The 20,244-nt window shown below is 40.3% G+C and overlaps 1 protein-coding gene across 1 annotated transcript; it reads left to right on the top strand.

Annotated features, from left to right (window-relative positions):
• The first annotated feature begins 5,818 nt into the window (after nt 1-5,818).
• On the top strand, nt 5,819-7,809 carry LOC130591069 (uncharacterized). The gene is made up of 5 exons (XM_057393972.1): nt 5,819-5,923; nt 6,333-6,620; nt 6,785-7,006; nt 7,103-7,162; nt 7,273-7,809. The coding sequence occupies exons 1-5, from the start codon at nt 5,819-5,821 to the stop codon at nt 7,807-7,809; spliced, it is 1,212 nt and encodes a 403-aa protein (XP_057249955.1).
• The last annotated feature ends 12,435 nt before the right edge of the window (nt 7,810-20,244 follow it).

Here is a 20,244-nt window from a genome sequence, read left to right as displayed (position 1 = left end):
CACCTTCAAAACAATACCAACACCACCAAAATCTACCACCAAACGCCAATGTCACCACTAACACCACCAAAACCCACCAAACCCCAATTTACCAACACCACCAAAATCTCAGTTTACCACCGAACCGTATAATGCCAACACGACCGAAATCCACCACCAAAACGCATTGAAATCCACCACCAAACCCACCGAAATCCACCACCGAAACCCACCACCAAAACCCACCAAACCCCAATTTATCAACACCATCAAAATCCCAGTTTACCAACACCACGAAACCGCACAATTTTCGAAGAGAGAGAGAGAGGGAGATGGTGGGGACGAATTCCAGCGGGTGTTTTGGATGAATTCCGACAGAGGGATATGGTGGGACGAATTTCGACAGGTGGGCGTGAGGAGAGAGAGAGAGTGGTGGTGGGTGGGAGTGAGGAGAGAGAAAGTGGTGGGTGGAAGTGAGGAGAGAGAATCTTAAGGGGGATAATGATGGAGGTTTAGATGATCATTAGGTATGATTAAGTGTGGTTTAATTTTTTTAGTAAGGGTATTCTTGTAAATTCACAAAATTTTCCAAAATGAAAACTGTTGCGTTTAAAACGAAATGGAGGTAAGTAGTATGTTTCAAACTTAGGGTATAGGATTTCAATCATTTTAACTGATGGGGGCATAAAGGATTAACCACTTTCATATGATCAAAAACCACGTAGCTTGTTGTTTGTTATAATTTGTTGACATCGTCTCTAAAATTAACATATTTTCAAGATTCTATATCAAGGCTCACCTAATTCCTAGGATGTTTTGGTCCCTTAGATGATCTGACTAATGATTTAATAAATAAGGAATAAAATATGTTGTTTTGTCATGAACCGCTAGCCCATATACATATCTTTCAAGAGTTCCATTGAGCAAAACAATGCAATAAGAGAGGAGATGGTTCATGTATGAAAGCTCATGCAATGAAGATAGATAATAATTTCCATATTATTTTGGAAAATTTGCCAAACAAACCTTTAAAAGGTTCAATTTTGCGAAACAAACCTTATAAAGCATTCTTTGCGAAAACAAACCAAAAAGTAAATTATTTTTGCAAGATGAAACCTAAACTCATTTACAGGTATTGACCATAAAGTTTCCGACGTTGACCACCTCTATTTCCCTTCTTCCTCCATAATAACCACCTAGCCACTACTACCGTCATCTGCCGCCAACCCTCCACCCACCCGGTCACCCCTGTAGTCCCCACTTCACCCCCATCCCCAACCCCCACCACCTGCAGCCCACCCCACCCCCACCAGCAGTCCTCAACCCTCCTTCCACCCCCTAAAAACCCATGGCTATGCAACATTTGTCGGAAGGTGGGTCATAGTGTGAAAAACTTCACGGTGCGTGTTGATGATAAGGAACTTAGGGCTGACCCCCCAAAACGCATAGTGGCAGTTGACCTCAAGCGAAAATAAGGGAGGGAAATATGTGGGCCCATGTTGGACGGAAAAGTCGAAAAGTGTTGACTTCCAAAAGAGGCAAAGCAAAAGGTCTGGATCCCAACCTAAATGGGTACCCAAGCAAAAAGATGGAAAACTACAGGAAAAGGCGGCTTTACAGGATCGAGCAACGGATAACCCAAAAGTTGGGTTTAAAAATCTCCTAGAAAATCCTATTGGGTAAGATGTCACTTCACCTGGTCTCGGTAATCATCAAAACCAGTTTGATGTATTGTCTCAGTTAGAGGAGAGCATACCTACCCTCTCTCCTCCCTTCATCCCCCACCCGATTCACTTCCAAGCCTAAGGGTGATCCCAATGAAGGCCATCAGCCCAGTTCTCTTCAACAGGCCGGTTAGGCCTCTCAAGCCGGAGTTGAATTGGGAAGTAGTGGAGTTTTATCTCCCAGACAATCTCGAGGATCCCAACGAGTTCCACATGAAGCTTTCATAAAACGAGGTGAAGGCACTCATTGCAAACCCGTACCTTCACTCGGAGAAATTCGACCAACTTATGATGTATTCCAACTCTCAATTCCTCCCATCCCATGTATCGCAAGTGCTAGACGTCGGCCACCTTTCCCCCCACCATGAGAATTTTCCTAGGGTCGCTTCTAGTGAAAGAGAACGAAGCAGAGAGCGAAGAAAGACAAATGTTAGCCATCTTGGGTCCTTGGGTGGACCCACACCCTTTTCTCCCGCTCGTCCACTTGATTGTTGTGGTGAAAAAAGGTATATGATGATTATAGCAATAAGCAACACAAATGCACTGTTCTAGCCCATCTGTACGACCCTTGAACCAGTTAGGCCTCATGATGACTTGGGGCGAGGGAAAAGGCAGAAAAAACCCGCGAGAAGCTAATGTGATTCTTTGGCCGTACACGAAGATGTAGACATGTGCTCAAACCAGAGTAGAGGATGATCCATGGGAAGTAGGAAATGAGGGGATTCTCAAGAAGCTCCTCGAAAATGCCACCATATAAAGGAATGAATTTACTCTTTTGGAATGTAAGAGGGTTATCTAAACTCTTCTTTAAGCCAAACTTTATACTTCTCATGCAACAACACCATTACCCTTCATTGGTTGTTTTAGCGGAAGCTTGGGTGGATCGTGAAAAAACGGAGACGATCATTCGAGACATGAGGTACGACTCGTGGTATTTGCTTGAGCTACTGGGTTTTGTAGGCGGTATCCTTATGCTTTGGAAATCACACATCTTGGATTTCCAGGTCATCGGAGAAGGTGCCCAAAGAGTCTACGGCGTGGTTGAGGTAATATCTAATAAGTTTTCCTTGGTTCTTACTTCCGTTTATGCTAGCACAATTTTGAAATTAATGATGTTATGGAAAAACCTTGTTGGTTTTGCGCAGAACTTAAATAAACCTTGGCTTGTTTTGTGTGATCGATTTCAATGAAGTCACAAATCAAACTAAAAAATTTGGGGGTAGACCTGTGTCTAGATTTAGGTCATAACTTTTTGCTAATTCTATGGATATGTGTAACTTAGTAGACCTCGAGTTTAATGGACCTAAATGTACTTAGACCAATAAAAGGAAGCATCATCCAATCTTAGAATGACATGATAGGAGTTGCACTAATCTGGAATATGGTTTTAGTTGTACCCTAATGAAAATCTCTGGCATCTCCCGAGGATATCCTCGAATCATTGTCCTATTCTCCTTAAGCTTGATAATGTTCCGTTTTAAGGTGAAAAGCCTTTTAGGTTTGAACCTATATGGATGCTTGATGAGAGGTTTAGTGGGAAAGTCCTACACTCTTGGCCTAAGAATAGTCAGTCCATCTAAGATAGTCTGCCGGTTTTCAAAGAGAGTCTTGTTGAATGGAACAAGCCGAAGTCTACTTTTGGAAATGTGTACCAAAGAAGGCGCCATCTCCTTTATAGTTTAGTTGGTACGTATAATTATCTCCAAAACCATCCTATGTTTAAGTTTCATTAGGGTCTAGAAGCCCAACTTTAGGAAGACCTAATTAAAACCCTAGAGCAGGAGGATATGCTTTGGCACACTAAGAGTAGAATGGAAAGAAGTGGAGAGGGAGAAAGAAACACAAGCTTCTTCCACAGAAGTGTGATCATTAAGAGAAGCGCGACGCGCATCAATAACCTTAAGGATGTTGTGGGAAATGAGATCCAGGACCAAGAGGGTATTAACAACCTGATACTATCCTTTTATAGAAAACTCTGCACGTCAAAATATGTTATTTGCCTGAGAGACTCTTTGACTATGCCGGTTGGGTTAACGATTGCAGATGTCCCATCCATAGAAGAGATAAGGTTAACCCTATTTAGTATGAAACCGCTAAAAGCTCCCGGGCCCAGATGGCCTTCATCCTATATTGATGTGCCATGTTCATATGGCATTTTTCAGTACTTATTTGGTTATTTGTGTGTGGTCTTGAACATATTTTGGTATGATTTTGTACTCTTTATCATCATATGGTTTTTAAGTTCTTTATTTTCTTTTATGTTGATGAGAGGGTCAAATTGTAACAATGTGCTTTTGAAGAAAATGTCAAGTCACAAAGTCAAGTGTACAAGTGGAATGAGTCAACAAAGTGCATTTAAGTGGCAAGGGAGAAAAAAATGGAAAGAATGTGTAATCAATTGAGGAAGCATTCAAGGAAAGAAGATTGAAATTTGTACCGGCAGCCTCCGCGGTCGCGGGACTAGGGACCGCGGTCGCGGCGAATTTTGGAGAGAATACACGATTTCGCCGTGAGCAACTCCGCGACCTCACCGCGGTCGCGGACCACCTCCGCGGGGCGGACCTACTCTCCGCGGTCGCGGACCTCTGTAATAAGGAAACGACTCTTCGTTTCCTCTGTTTTGGCGGATTAAAATATTACTTAGTCTTTGGTGTTAGTTTTTCGGATCTATCATCTGTTTTTGGAGAAAGAACAATCAAAAAGAAAAAAAATAGTAGTGATTACTTTTGGATTATGAGGAACTAATTTCCTAACTTGGTAAATCAATTGGAGCAACCTTTTCATCCATTTTGTGAGTTCAATCTTTTCCTTTTAATTGCTTGAATGTTTGATGATTCTTCATATTCTTTATGCTAGATTGTTTTGTACTTTGAGTTGATCTGATCATTTAACTTGTGGTTACTTTACAATCTTTGCTATCTAGATAATTGTCTGCTTTGAGATTATCTAGCATTGGTAGTTTTTGTGCTCAGTTATCGCATGCTTTTGGGTAATTGTGCACAAGAAGAATCATCTCATAAACTTGTGTTTGACCGCTTGTGTGAATGCAAGTTTGTCCTATTGACATTTCCTTAGTTGTTATTTAATTGTTTAATTGAATCTAGAACGCTTGGACTAGATTGTTAAACCATTAAGGATTGGATTAGAGCGCTCGCTTAATCTTACCACTAAGTTAGAGGAGATTGAATCTGTTGATTCGCAATTGGTCATTCAAGTAGTTATAGGAATTGAGTTGTTCTATGATCAAAGTTTGAATTGGTTGTTAAGATTGATTGCCAAGTATTTGTCTAATATTGATTACCCTTTGCTTAGTCTTTCTTAGTTAAACTTTTAAGCAAAACCCCCCCATTGTTACCACAATACACGTTTAACCTTGCCAAACCCTTCTTCCCGTGGATTCGAACCTTACTTCCTTATTCTACGTTTGTGTAGGGTAGTATTGATTTATTTGCGCGTTAGCCGATACGACTTAGGCCTCGCCAAATTTGGCGCCGTTGCCGGGGAAGGCAGCAAGTTTGGGTTGTTATTTGTGTGTTATTTGCTTTTATTGTTGGTGTGTGAACCCGTCTTATGGTTCACACCCGTGCTTCTCACATTGGATCTTTGTTGTTTGATTCAGAGATCGAAAGGACACTCTATCACTTGAGAAAGGAAATTCGGGATCACTTCCGGGAGTTGCCTTATTATTCTGAAGTTGAGGAAGAAGAGATGCCGCCTAGAGCTGATCCGACATTGAGGGAGCTATCTGCTCCTAATCTGGACCAAGCACCATTGGCCATTCAATATCCAGAGTTTGGGGAGAATGTTACTTTTGAGCTGAAGTAGGGTCTTGTTCATTTACTGCCAAGCTTCCATGGTTTAAATGGGGAGGATCCAATCAAGCACCTCGCGGAATTCCATGCTGTTTGTACTAGTATGCAGCCAAGGGGTGTTACGGAGGATCAAATCAAACTTAGAGCCTTTCCTTTTTCATTGAAGGATAAGGCTAATGATTGGTTCTATCATCTGAGCCCCAACAGTATCGACACATGGAGGGGGATGAAGCAAGCGTTCTTGGAGAAGTTCTTTCCTTCAAGCAAGTTGAATGAGCTTAAGAGGGCCATTAGCAACAAGCCATGGAGCTCATAGGTGAGTTTGCTGAGAGTTCTCGCACCTATTCTAAGAGGAATGCTACCCGGGGTGTTAAAGCTGCAAGTTCTGATTCATCTTTGGAATCGGAGGTTTCCGACCTTAAAAATATGTTCCGGCAATTTATGATAAGTAACAAACCTCAACAAGTGAAAGCTTGTGGAATTTGTTCCAATACCGGTCATCCTACCGATACTTGCCCAACTTGCAAGAAGACACTCAAGAGGTGAATGCTTTGGGATATCAAGGAAATAGAAAGTATGATCCCTACTCAAATTCATACAATCCGGGTGGAGAGATCATCCGGCTTTCAGTTACAAGCAAGGGAATCAAAATTTTCAAGGGAATCAAAATTTTCAAGGGAACCAAAATTTTCAACAAGGAAATCGACCTCCTCCATTCAAGCAACCATATCAACCTCAAGGGCAATCATCTAGCTCTAACTCAATGTCCACAGAGGATATGATCAAAGCTTTGACTAAGAATGTGACTACCATGCAGTCTAATATGGAGCAATTTCAACAAGAGACTAAGTCAAGCATTTACAACTTGGAAACACAAGTGGGCCAAATGTCTAGTGTCATGAATAGGCTTGAGGCCCAAAATTCTGGAAAATTGCCATCTCAAACCGAGGTGAACCCCAAGAAGAATGTGAGTGCTGTGACATTAAGGAGTGGTAAGGAGCTTTTTGATCACGCATCCGAAAAGAGCAAGGTTGTGGAAGAGAAGACAAGATTCGAAGATGAGGAGGTGGAGGTTCTTACTCCTTCCAAAGAGGTGGAAAAAGTGGTGAGTCCTAGCTCTCACCAAGAGGTAAAATCTTTCCCGGAATACAAACCGCACCCCCTTTTCCCGATGCACTTAAGGACAATCGTAAGCTTGATTTATCTAAGGATATTTATGAAACATTTAGCCAATGTAATGTGAATATTCCTTTGTTGCAATTGATTAAGACTGTGCCTTTGTATGCTAAGTGGTTAAAGGAGATGTGTTCAATTAAGAGGAAAAGTAATGTTAAAGGAAAACAAACGGTTAAGGTTAGTGAACATGTGTCTGCTGTTTTTCAAAAGAGAATGCCAAAGAAATGCGATGATCCGGGCATGTTCACTATTCCTATAACTCTTGGTGATACTAAGATTGATAGGGCCATGTTAGATTTAGGAGCCTCCATCAATGTGCTTCCTTATTCTTTGTATGAGTCTTGACACTTGGTGATTTGCTTCCTACCAATGTTGTTATCCAACTTGCGGATAGATCACTTCCATTCCTAGAGGTTAGTTGAAGATGTTCTTGTGGTAGTTGATAAGTTGACTTTTCCTGCTGATTTTTATGTGATTGATATGGAGCATGATAAGCATTCGGCCCCTATTCTTTTAGGAAGGCCGTTCTTGAAAACGGCTAAGACCAAGATTGATTGTGACACGGTTCTTTGGCCATGCAGTTTGATGGTCAAATCATTGAGTTTAATATGTATGATGCCATGAGGTACCCTAACATTGAGGATCACTCTCTCTGTGCCATTGATGTGTTTGAGCCATGTGTTCAAGGTGTGTTCGATGTCTTACGTGATGATGATTTGCAAAGTGTTTTGGACTTTAGTTTGAATGCTGATTCTTTGGAGTTTTGTTTGCCAGATAATGTGCTTAAAATTGTTGTTGAATTGAATGAGCTTTCCAAACTTCCTTTGAATCCTTCAAACTATAAGCCCATGCCACTTACTGTGCCTAGCACAAGACCACTTCCTTCTGTTGTGCAGGCCCCCGATGTTGAGCTCAAAACTCTACCGGAGCATTTGAAATATGTCTTTTTAGGTGAGAAAGAGACCTTGCCAGTTATCATTTCCAACAAGTTGACCTTGGAACAAGAGAGCAAGTTGGTGGAGGTGCTCAAGGAGCATTCGACAGCGATTGGGTGGTCAATTGCCGACATCCATGGCATTAGCCCTCCACATGTATGCATGGATCTTGTTGGAAGATGAAGCTAAGCCGGTGAGGCAACCTCAAAGGCGTTTGAACCCACCCATGATGGAGGTGGTAAAGAAGGAGGTAATAAAGTTGTGTCAAATGGGTATTATTTACCCCATCTCCGATAGTAAATGGGTAAGTCCTACGCAAGTGGTGCCAAAGAAAGGTGGTGTCACAGTACCTAATGCAAATGGCGAAATGGTACCCACCCGAACTCAAACCGGGTGGAGGGTATGTATTGATTATCGCCGTTTGAATTGGTAACTAGAAAGATCATTTTCCCCTTCCTTTTATTGACCAAATGCTTGAGCGACTTGCAGGGAGGGCTTTCTATTGTTTCCTTGATGGGTACTCAGGCTATTTTCAAGTGCCCATTGCTCCAGAGGACAGGAAAAGACAACATTTACATGTCCCTTTGGCACTTTTGCGTATCGGCGCATGCCGTTTGGACTTTGTAATGCCCCTGCCACCTTTCAAAGGTGTATGGTAAGTATTTTCTCTGACTTTGGGGGGATTTTTAGAGGTTTTCATGGATGATTTCACCGTTCATGGTGATCTTTTGACAATGCTTGTATATTGTCCCTTGTCTTGAAACGTTGTATTGAGTCCCATCTTGTGTTGAATTCTGAGAAATGTCATTTCATGGTTGAGCAAGGCATAGTTTGGGGCATGTTGTTTCATCTAGGGGGATAGAGGTAGATAAAGCAAAGATCGATGTGATTCAATCCCTTCCCTACCCCACTAGTGTCGTGAAATTAGGTCTTTCCTTGGTCATGCCGGTTTTTACCGGCGGTTTATAAAAGATTTTTCTAAGGTGTCCCTCCTTTGTGCAAGTTTTGCAAAAGGATGTTGATTTTGTGTTTGATGATGCTTGTAAGAAGGCCTTTGACTCTTTAAAAGAGAAGCTTACTTCTGCCCCTGTCATTCAAGCCCCCATTTGGTCCTCCCTTTTGAGATAATGTGTGATGCAAGTGATTATGCCGTGGGGGCTTTTTGGGTCAAAAGAGTGGTAGAGCGTCTCATGTAATACATTATGCATCTATGACATTGAATGGGCCAAAGGAACTATACCACCACGGAAAAAGAAATGTTAGCTGTTGTTTTTGCAATTGAAAAATTTCGGTCTTACTTGCTTGGGACCAAGGTCATTGTGTACACTGACCACGCAGCAATTAGATACTTGATGACCAAGAAAGAAGCCAAACCCCGCCTCATATCGGTGGGTTTTGCTTCTTAGTGAATTTGAGGTGGAATTAAAGACAAAAAGGTGTTGAAAATCTTGTGGCTGATCATTTGAGCCGTCTTGTCCATGATGAGGACAAGCCCCACTCTCAAGAGGCTATTCTTGGAGAGTTTCCGGATGAAACCTTGTTTTCTATCCGTGATGTTCGTCCTTGGTTTGCTAACATTGTGAATTTTCTTGTTTCTCATGAGTTTCCCCCCAGGTTTACTAAGATGCAAAAGGATAAGCTACGAAGTGATGCAAGATACTATGTTTGGGACGATCCATACCTTTGGAGACATTGTGCCGATCAAATTGTCCGGAGATGCATTCCGGAAAGTGAGGTAGCCTCTATTCTTGATTTTTGTCATTCTCATGCATGTGGTGGGCATTTTGGGCCAAGAGAACGGCGCGAAAGGTACTTGATTGTGGATTCTTTTGGCCAAGCCTTTTTCGTGATGCCTATGCTTTTTGAAAGTTTGTGACAAGTGTCAAAGAGTTGGGAATATCTCCCAACGGAATGAAATGCCCCAACATTCTCTTCTCTATTGTGAAATCTTCGATGTGTGGGGCATTGATTTCATGGGCCCATTTCCCAACTCTAGTGGAAATCTATATATTCTCCTTGCGGTGGACTACGTTTCCAAGTGGGTGGAAGCGAAGGCCACAAGACTAACGATGCTAAAGTTGTGGCAGGTTTTGTGAAGTCCAAATTTTTCTATTTGGTGTACCCCGTGCTATGATTAGTGATCAAGGCACTCATTTTTGAATCGGACCATTGAAGCTTTGATGAGGAAGTATGGAGTTACTCACAAGGTTTCAACACCCTACCATCCTCAAACAAATGGTCAAGCCGAGGTGTCTAATAGGGAAGTTAAGTCTATTTTGGAAAAGACCGTGAATCCCACCCGCAAGGATTGGAGTTCCCGTCTTGAAGATGCATTGTGGGCTTATCGGACTGCCTACAAGACCCTATTGGCATGTCTCCATATCGGTTGGTTTTGGTAAAGCGTGTCATTTGCCTGTGGATTAGAGCATAGAGCTTATTGGGCAATCAAGCAATTGAATATGCGCTTTGATGGAGCCGGAGACCATAGGAAGCTTCAGTTGCAAGAGTTGGAGGAAATCCGCCGAGATCCTATGAATGCAGCCATCTACAAGGAGAAGACAAAAGCTTGGCATGACAAAATGATTATGCGGAAAGAATTCAAGGTGGGTGACAAGGTACTTCTCTACCAATCCCGCTTGAGATTATTTCCGGGTAAGCTTCGATCCCGTTGGGATGGTCCTTTTGTAGTTGTTAAAGTCTACCCTCATGGTGCAGTTGATATCCGAAGTTTGAGTACGGATAGTGTTTTCAAAGTGAATGGCCAAAGGCTTAAGCCTTACTTGAAATTGCACAAAGGAGGATGTAGAGTTTTTGGAACTCTATGCTCCTCACTAGAGTAACCTTTTTGTGCTTGCATGACGTCGAGCTTTCGACTTTAAACTAAGCGCTTCTCGGGAGGCAACCCGTGTTTTTTATATATTTTATTTGGAGATGAGTTGTTATGTTTTGTTTTGTGTGTTTTGTTGTTTTTCTTGTAGGACAACCTTTGAAGCAAATCAAGAGAGCTGAAAGGGTGGGTTTCATCACCACTTCCTTTAAAAAAAAAAAAAAAAAAAAAAAAGAAATCAAAAGAAGAAGAAAGAAATTGCCGAGAGCAGTTCCGCGGGCTAACGCGGCGCTGCAGCAGTCCGCGGGCGCGACGTCAAACCCCGCGGGCGCGGCCCTGGTTACAAGTAAAAATGAAACAAAATGAGCCGCAAGCAACTCCGCGACTTCACCGCGGGCGCTGAAGACCTCCGCGGGCGCGGACCCTACCTCCGCGGTCGCGGACCAGCGAATTTCCGCCAGGTTCGTTTTTTTTTTTTCGCCCTTTTCTCTTTCTTCCTCCTTCACTCATTTCGACCCCTCTTTCTCTCTTCTCACTTTCCCTCTCACAAAACCTCACCCCCCTTTCATTTCTCTTCAATTCTTTCACTCAAATTTCTCTCTTTCACTCATTCAATCCCTTTTCTCACTCTCTCATCTCATTTCCCACTCAATCCCCTTCAAAAATCTCCACTTTTCTCATCTTTTTACAAAATCTTTTGAAAACCCTAAAATTTGGGGGTTTTTGATTCTTGGAGTTTTGGGCAATTAAAGAAGCAAGGAGCATTCTTGGGTGTTGTTCTCACTTGGATATGTGATCAACCACTTTATTGATTCTTCCATAAGGTAAAACTTCAATTCTTCACTCTCTTTTTGGAAGTTCCTTCATTTTTCATTGTGGTTGATTGATTATTGAGATTGTGGAGATTGTTGTGTTTTTAGAACTCTTTGTGGTTGTGTTGTCATTGTTGAGAGTTGAAATTGTGAATTTTGGAGTAAATTGTTGGAGGTTTGATTTGAGAAATTGAGGGTGGAATTGTTGTTTGACTTACTTGGGTTGTCTTGGTGAGATTTGTGGTTTTAGCAATGGTAAGAAAGCGTGGTCGTACCCAAGGTTCCACTTCCAATGAGCCTGAGGTTCATGAGGAACCTCCTGCTAGTGAGGTGATGATTGACACTATGGGGTTGACTGGACTCAATAGGTGACTTGGAGAAATCTTTGTCGATCCAAACGAGTGGTCCAGTGTACCAAGTTCATTGACACTACTTTCTTGGCTCAGTGGGGCTTTTAGATGGATTTAGAGAGATGATGGGAGAGCTGGATTATTGGGCATGCTTGATTATACACCTCGCACTTATAAGAGGTGTGTTTATGAATTTTTATCCACTCTCACCTTGGTGAAGCATAGGGGAGAAACCCGTATTCGGTTTAGGATGCATGACCGAGTGCGTGATATTTCTATGAGCCAAATTAGAGAGGCTTTTGGTTGGGTCGCTCCCTCCAGCGACAATCCTTTTGTCCCCATGGGTGTTCCTGAGGAGGTTGGTGTCTTTTGGTATCGCATTTCTGGATTACCCCTTAGCAGTGGTGGTGAGAAGATTAGTAGTATCCGTCACCCTGGTCTACGCATGGCTGCTTACTTCCTAGGCATGACTATCTTCTGCAAGGGTGAGACGGGAAAATTGAACCAATTAGAGATGTGCTACTTCCTTGCTTCCGGGTAGTGTTGGTATTCCGGATTGGGCCGACCTTTGGCTCAAGTCTTGCATTGATGTGCGAACCAAATTGGGTGGTCACCTAAGCATGGGGGGTATGATTACACATTTGATTACGCGGTTGGGATATCCTCCTAATAATGTTTGTGAACCGGTGGCTGATAAGTTTCTCTTGTTTAATGCCCGCACATTGTTGAAAATGAACATGTTGAAGAGCTCTGATGGTCCCCCATTTCAGATACACTTTGGTGATGGTTTTATCTTTCTTCCTTGGGCCAATTTTCCTTTTGGCCCCACGGTGGCCGATTTCTTTATTCGGCCCGAGGTAGGCGGTGGGATTTTGGATGATATGGATGAAGATGAGGAAGGTGATGGGGATTATGATATGGAGATGGAGCAAGGTGAAGGAAGTAGGTTTTCCTCTATCGAGGAACAGTTGCAGGCTCTTACTCTCCAGGGTAATGCTACCATGGGCTACATGAGGCATTTAGATGCTTTCTTTCAGCAGCAGTATGGTGGTAGTTATGTTCCATATGGTGATTTCCCTGGAGGAGCTCTGGCTCTGGTGCTTCCGGTAGCGGTGGGCATATCATGGTGATCCCTAGAGGTTTCCCTTTTGCTTGCTCTTTTGACCTTCTTACACATTGGGGACAATGTGTCCTTTAAGCATGGGGGAGAGGAGTTGTTGATGATTGATAATTTGTTTATAATGTAAATATTTGTTTTCTTTTCGTAAGTTCGAAAAAAAAAAAAAACAAAAAAAAAGAAAAAAAAAAGAAGAAAAAAAAAAATGATGAAAAAAAAAAATGAAAAAAAAAAATGAGAGATGAAAAAATAAAATAAATGATGAGTGGCTAGGTGAAAACCCGGGAGGGCGCCTAGGCAAAAGGAGAGGACTCGGATGTCACTTATTTTTCGGAGTGGTGGCATATGAAGGGTGTTTGAAGCGGCGTTTGGGTAGGTCACTCATTGTTGAAATAAGGAGGTTGTGGTTTAGATGGTGGTAGGTTAGAAAACCTCTTGTCTTTCATCTTGGAGCCATAAGGGGAGTTGGAGATTGTTTAAGAGGTAAGCTCTTGGTTTGATGGTGTTATTCCGAACCAAGGCTTTGTTTTGAGGAGTAGTGTGTGAGTTGAGCTTGGGGGATCTAGGACATGTTAGCTCCCTTGCTCTTTGGTTGTGTGCAGTTAGCTTGGGTGTGTTGAGGTCATTTCCACACCAAGTTAACTATCCTTGTGGATTATGGAGCGATAAGATGGCTAGAGTTTTGATGCGTTGAGGTTACTTCCGCTCAAACTTTAGCTAGTTGCGATTCATCACTTATTCGCTTTTGATTGGAGTAGTGGTGTTAGGATTGGATTTTGTGTGAATTTCTCCATGCTTCCTTGATAGACCTTGGAGATAGAAAGGAGTTAGGATTTTACTCGAGGACGAGTAAAGGTCTAAGCATGGGGAATTTGATGTGCCATGTTCATATGGCATTTTCAGTACTTATTTGGTTATTGTGTTGTGGTCTTGAACATATTTTGGTATGATTTTGTACTCTTATCATCATATGGTTTTAAGTTCTTTATTTTCTTTTATGTTGATGAGAGGGTCAAATTGTAATAATGTGCTTTTGAAGAAAATGTCAAGTCACAAAGTCAGTGTACAAGTGGAATAGTCAACAAAGTGCATTTAAGTGGCAAGGAAAAAAAATGGAAAGAATGTGTAATCAATTGAGGAAGCATTCAAGGAAAAAGATGAAATTGTACCGGCAGCCTCCGCGGTCGCGGGACTAGGGACCGCGTCGCGGCGAATTTTGGAGAAATACACGATTTCGCCGTGAGCAACTCCGCGACCTCACCGCGGTCGCGGACCACCTCCGCGGGCGCGGACCTACTCTCCGCGGTCGCGGACCTCTGTAATAAGGAAACGACTCTTCGTTTCCTCTGTTTTTGGCGGATTAAAAATATTACTTAGTCTTTGGTGTTATTTTGGCTGATGTATCATCTGTTTTTGGAGAAAGAAAAATCAAAAAGAAAAAAATATAGTAGTGATTACTTTTGGATTATGAGGAACTAATTTCCTAACTTGGTAAATCAATTGGAGCAACCTTTTCATCCATTTTGTGAGTTCAATCTTTTCCTTTTAATTGCTTGAATGTTTGATGATTCTTCATATTCTTTATGCTAGATTGTTTTGTTACTTTGAGTTATCTGATCATTTAACTTGTGGTTACTTTACAATCTTTGCTATCTAGATAATTGTCTGCTTTGAGATTATCTAGCATTGGTAGTTTTTGTGCTCATTATCGCATGCTTTTGGTAATTGTGCACAAGAAGAATCATCTCATAAACTTGTGTTTGACCGCTTGTGTGAATGCAAGTTTGTCCTATTGACATTTCCTTAGTTGTTATTTAATTGTTTAATTGAATCTAGAACGCTTGGACTAGATTGTTAAACCATTAAGGATTGGATTAGAACGCTCGCTTAATCTTACCACTAAGTTAGAGGAGATTGAATCTGTTGATTCGCAATTGGTCATTCAAGTAGTTATAGGAATTGAGTTGTTCTATGATCAAAGTTTGAATTGGTTGTTAAGATTGATTGCCAAGTATTTGTCTAATATTGATTACCCTTTGCTTAGTCTTTCTTAGTTAAACTTTTAAGCGAAAACCCCCCCCATTGTTACCACAATACACATTTAACCGTGCCAAACCCTTCTTCCCCGTGGATTCGAACCTTACTTCCTTATTCTACGTTTGTGTAGGGTAGTATTGATTTATTTGCGCGTTAGCCGATACGACTTAGGCCTCGCCATATATTTTTCCAGAAATCGTGGGATATTGTCAGCCAGGATGTGTGTAGAGATTTCTAAAAGTGGTTTAGACTGGGGAAGATCCCTGAATACTTATGTCAAGCTCTAATCTTCCTTATACCAAAACAGGCTTGCCATGAGACTGTAAAGCAATTTCGTCCCATTAGCCTTTGTAACGCGTTATACAAGCTTGTCACTAAAATTATGTTACTAGGTTAGAACCGATTATCCCGAGTTGGATCTCTCCTAATCAGAGCAGTTTTATTAAGGGTAGAGGGCTGGATATTAACTTAGTTGTTGCCTTAGAGGTTTTACACTCAGTGCAAAAGAAGAAGGGGAATTATGGGTGGTTTGCCTTAAAAATTGACCTTGACAAAGCGTACGACTGGGTGGAATGGTCGTTTGTTAGAAAATACTTCATGGCCTATAACCTTGACCTAGCGGCCATTAACTTAATTATGGACTCCGTGTCCAAAGCAGCCTCATCTGTCCTCGTTAATGGTAGGAAAACTGAAGAGTTTAAGCATTCTAGGGGGCTTAGACAAGGGGATCCTATGTCTCCGTATTTGTTCAGCATATGCCTTGAAGCCCTTACTGGCATGATTAATGAGGCATGTCATCATAATTTTCCATAAAAACCTAAATTGAAAATAAAGGCGTGTACCAGATATGTACATTAGACGTGCCTTTTTCTAGGAAAGATAACTACAACATAATATCTCAACTTGTAGAAGTTAAGATACTCGCTTAATTTTCAGAAAGAATCAACTTCCCAAAAACATATTTGTACAATATTGTTGCTCTCCTTAGTTGTTTTGTGCAAGAAACACTTGCACCTGGTTCAAGCAACTTAGCATGATTTCACTTTCATTGAAAGCAACGATTCTTTTTAGTCTTGGGAGATGTAGAATGCACCCATCTACATGACATCTGAAAGATTAAGCAAAGATATATATGTGCAATTTCATATTAAAGAGTACTTATCTAACTATTGGGGGAAACAATTGCAGTCAAAATACCTAAACCTAATAAGCTCAAACAAGATGCTTATTTAAACTTAATTAAACCTAATAAGACTCTTAACATACAATAATACTTTGTACGCAAAGGTTTTGTGAAGATATCAACAATTTGATCTTCACTCTTGCAAAACAATAATTCAACCAAGCCTTTCTCAACATTATCCATAAGATATTGATGTATAATCTCAATATGCTTAGTTTTAGAGTGCTGAACAAGATTTTTTGAAATATCGATAGCATTAGTGTTGTCAGACATGATAGGAACACTTTAATGTACAACACCAAAATCTTTCAGCTGGTTCCATATCCATAACAGTTGGGAACAGTAAGCTGCTACTGCAATGTATACTAATTCTACTGTGGATAAAGCCACACAAATTTGCTTTTTAGAGCCCCATGAGATATTAAATATGAGCCTAATAAGTGAGTTATACCTGATGTGCTTTTCCTATCAACAAGAAAACCAACATAATTTGTATCCGTGTGCCCTACTAGCTCAATAGAGGTGCCTTTGGGGTACCACACGCACATGTGTTCAAGTTTGAATACCTAAGTATTCTTCTAGCAACCTTTACGAGACTCTTTGTAATTGTTTTGAAATCTTGCACATAATCCTATAGAGAACACGATATCAAGTATACTTGATGTTAGGTACAAGAGGCAACCAATCATCCATCTACATAATGAAGCTTCCACATCCCTCCCTTTTGAATCAACGTCAAGTTTTGTGGAAGTGGGAACAGGAGTGTCATAAGCTTTTCTGTTCTCGATACCATATTTCTATAGAAGTTCTCTAAGGTATTTCTGCTAATGGATCATGGTTCTATCAACTATTTGTCTAATTTGTAAGCCAAGGAAGAATAACCCAAGTGCTCTCATCATGTTCATTTCAAACTCGCTCTACATAAGATTAGTAAACTCATCACATAGCAACAAATTAGTAGCTCCAAAAATTATATCATCACTATAAATTTAAACTACTAGCAAGTGCTTCCCCTTGGTTCCGATAAACAAAGTTTTGTCAACTGTTCGCCTCTTGTTTCATTTTTCATCAAAAACATTGGCAATCTCTCATACCAAGCTCTCAGAGCTTGTTTGAGAACGTTCAGAGCTTTATCAAGTTTGAATACATAGTGGAGAGATAATTAATCTGCAAAACCAGGTGGTTGTTCCACATATACCTCCTCCTTCAAAGAACCATTCAAAAATGTTGTTTTCACGTCCATTTGAAACAATTTTATATTCTTGTGAGTAGCAAATGAAACAAGAACTCTAATAGATAGCCTCTAACCTAGCAACAAGTGCAAAGGTCGTCTCTCATAGTCAATGTCTTTTTATTTTGGTGCTAGAGAGCTACTAGGGCAGGTGACGAGAATCAATCCCAAGATCTTCTGGAATCAGAGGAAAGCTCTAACCAACTGAGCTGTCCCTCACACATCAATGTCTTCTTGTTAATTATAGCCTTGCACCACAAGCCTTTCTTTATTTTAGACTATTGTACCAAGATCATCAAATTTGTGTCTAGATACCCAACTAGTACCAATGGCTAACCTATCCAGTGGTCTTGGCTCAAGATGCCATACTTGGTTTCTTTCAAATTCATTCAATTCATCTTGCATAGCCAACACTCAATCTTGATCATTTAAAGTCAATTTATAACTAACTAGTTCGATGCTAGACAAGAAAGAAAAGAAAGCAGAAAAGGTTTCATAAACAACTCTTCTTGTTTGAAATTCCTTATTGATATCACTAATGATCTGCTCAGGTGGATGAGAAGATTGATATCTAAAACTTTTTTGAACTGTGTCATTTTGTTCTCTTGATTCAACATGACTGGAACTAACTTGCACTCAAGAACCATATAAGTTAGATTTCTCAGATCTGCAAGGATGTAAAGTAGATTCTTGCTCATTACTTACTTTTCCTTTTTTACGGTTACAACTAGCTTGCATAGTGGTTCTCCCTGAGGAGTTTATCTGTTACTCTCCGTGGGAACCATGAGCATCTAGTTTTGCCTCAGAGAAATCCTCATTATTCTGTTGTAGTCCTAAATTAGGTCCTCTACCATCAACATGCATTTGGTAGATCCGTAGGTAGACTTGTCTCCTCTTCTAAATCCTGAGTCGACACGGCTGTTTGATTCCTAGTAAACTGACAAATTCCAATAATATATCCTTGCTTAACTTGTGCAATCTCAAAAGACATGTTAAACTCATTAAAAATCACATGAGCATGTTCCTCAACACACAGGGTCCTCGTATTAAACACCTTGTATGCTTTACTATGAGGAGAGTATCCAAGAATGATTGTCTCATCACTCCTAGGGCGAACTTACCAAGCTGGTTCTTCCATTATGCAAAACACACTTGCATTTAAAGATACAAAAGTGTGCAATATTACGCTTTCTACCCTATAGGAGTTCATATGTCAGTTTTGGTCTAATGAAAGCACGATTCAAGATGTAGCATATAATGTTTACAACTTCTTCCCAAAAGCTCTTAAGGAGACCACTTTCAGTAAGTATCGTCATCGCCATCTCTAAGAGTTTTATTCTTTTTCAACAACACCATTTTGTTTTGGTGTTTTAGGAGTAGAGAAGTTTGTGACTCACTCCATGCTCTGTACAAAAATCTATAAAGCTCGAGTTATCAAACTCAGTGCCATGATCACATCTTACCACAATCAACCAATAATTTAGCTGGTCTTGTACCTGTTACACTAATGCAACGAATTTGTTAAATGTCTCATCATTTGAATGCAAAAAGATTACCTATGTCAATCTAGAAAAATCATCAACCATAACAAAAACAAACATGTGAGCATCTTGACTTTGCACAAGCATGAGACCACATAAATCAATATGTATAATATTCAAAAGGTCCACTGGTACTCATGACACTCTTTGGCTTAAAAGAGGATTTTACACGCTTTCATTTGGTACAATCGAATAAACTTTGTCAATCTCGTACTTAATATTTTGGAAGACCAATTACTAAGTCACGACTTTTAAGTTTATTCAAAATTATCAAGTTAGCATGTCCACATCTCTTCTGCCAAATCCATTAATTTGACTCATAAACAACACTCAAACAGATGGACTTGATAATGCATTTTGTGCGAATCTCATTCATGACAGTAGGAGAAGGAGTGTATCAGTTACAATCACTACAATTGACCAATTTCGTCAACCAAATATCAGCAAAAAGGGACATTTTCAACATAAGTGTGTAATTGCAATTTGCAAATCTTTTAGATACTAATATTCAATTACAAATGGTTTTGTTTTTGTTTTTGGGGGAAATTAGGGAATAACAAAAGAAGATACAGTAAGAACGTCTTTCACCATTTATCATTTTCAGCTATATAATACTTTCCAAAATAAACAAAAAAAATAGTTAATGTTTGTTTTGGTTGAGTTAACATATAACAACCACTTACTCATTCTCTCCAATGGCATGTTACAGTATGGATGTGGCTTTGGAATTCTTCTCCAACTTCTTGTAATCAGTAGAAGTATACTCGTTCTCCTTGTTTGTAATTGAGGAACCATCAACCTCTTTGGCAATCTCTATTAGCCCATTCTTGATAACTAACCAACACTCATATCAACACCAATGATGATATTCCTTAATATGTTCTTCCACCATGCATAATTCTTCCCATTGAATTTTGGAATCTTGTTGTCGTATACCATAGCGTTCATTTCTTGAATACTCATGATCAACTTCTCTAGGTGTTACCTTATTAACAGGAACCTGCTCTAAATTGAAGGTTTACAATGTACTCAAGAGAGGGGATAAATTGAGTACTTAGGAGAATTGGTGCTAAAGTTAAATTATTTCGATTTAAGGAGTAACCAGTTGAGCTGGTTCCTAACAGTGGAATAGAACTCCAAAGGAGTAAAGAGCACACCAAAGTTAATGAGGTTCAGCCAAACAATGGCCTATGTCTTGCTTGCTAGTTTTCTTATTAATCAACTTTGAAAAACAAGAATACTCTCGCACTCTCCTATTTCCCTTACCCCAAGGAAACATCACTCCAAACTAAGTCTAGTGTGCTACTTCGTACTTCAACTCACAAGCACTTGCGAATGAACACACAATCACTACCTAACCTCTAACTCCCTGTTAGAGATTCAATACAACCAGTTTGTCTTGCAATACGCATATTGCAAGTATAACAAAAAGTAATGTAAAGCTCTACGAAACGTATTTTATTTTAGGAAACTATTAAGTTATTCTTACTGTGAAGGCTCTCAAAAATACTCGATAAAAT

Source organism: Beta vulgaris, chromosome 4 (genome assembly GCF_026745355.1).
Source record: "Beta vulgaris subsp. vulgaris cultivar EL10 chromosome 4, EL10.2, whole genome shotgun sequence".
Taxonomy (NCBI): domain Eukaryota; kingdom Viridiplantae; phylum Streptophyta; class Magnoliopsida; order Caryophyllales; family Amaranthaceae; genus Beta; species Beta vulgaris.
Note: the sequence above shows the minus strand (reverse complement) of the source record. Positions and strands in the feature narration are given on the sequence as shown.

Excerpts from the sequence above, each read along its gene's own strand:
- LOC130591069 (XM_057393972.1), top strand. The coding sequence starts at position 5,819 with ATGGAGCTCATAGGTGAGTTTGCTGAGAGTTCTCGCACCTATTCTAAG. Across the intron at positions 7,007-7,102 it reads ATTTAGGAGCCTCCATCAAT|AGGTTAGTTGAAGATGTTCT; the intron begins GTGCTTCCTTAT and ends TTCCATTCCTAG. Across the intron at positions 7,163-7,272 it reads CTTTTCCTGCTGATTTTTAT|TTTGATGGTCAAATCATTGA; the intron begins GTGATTGATATG and ends TTGGCCATGCAG.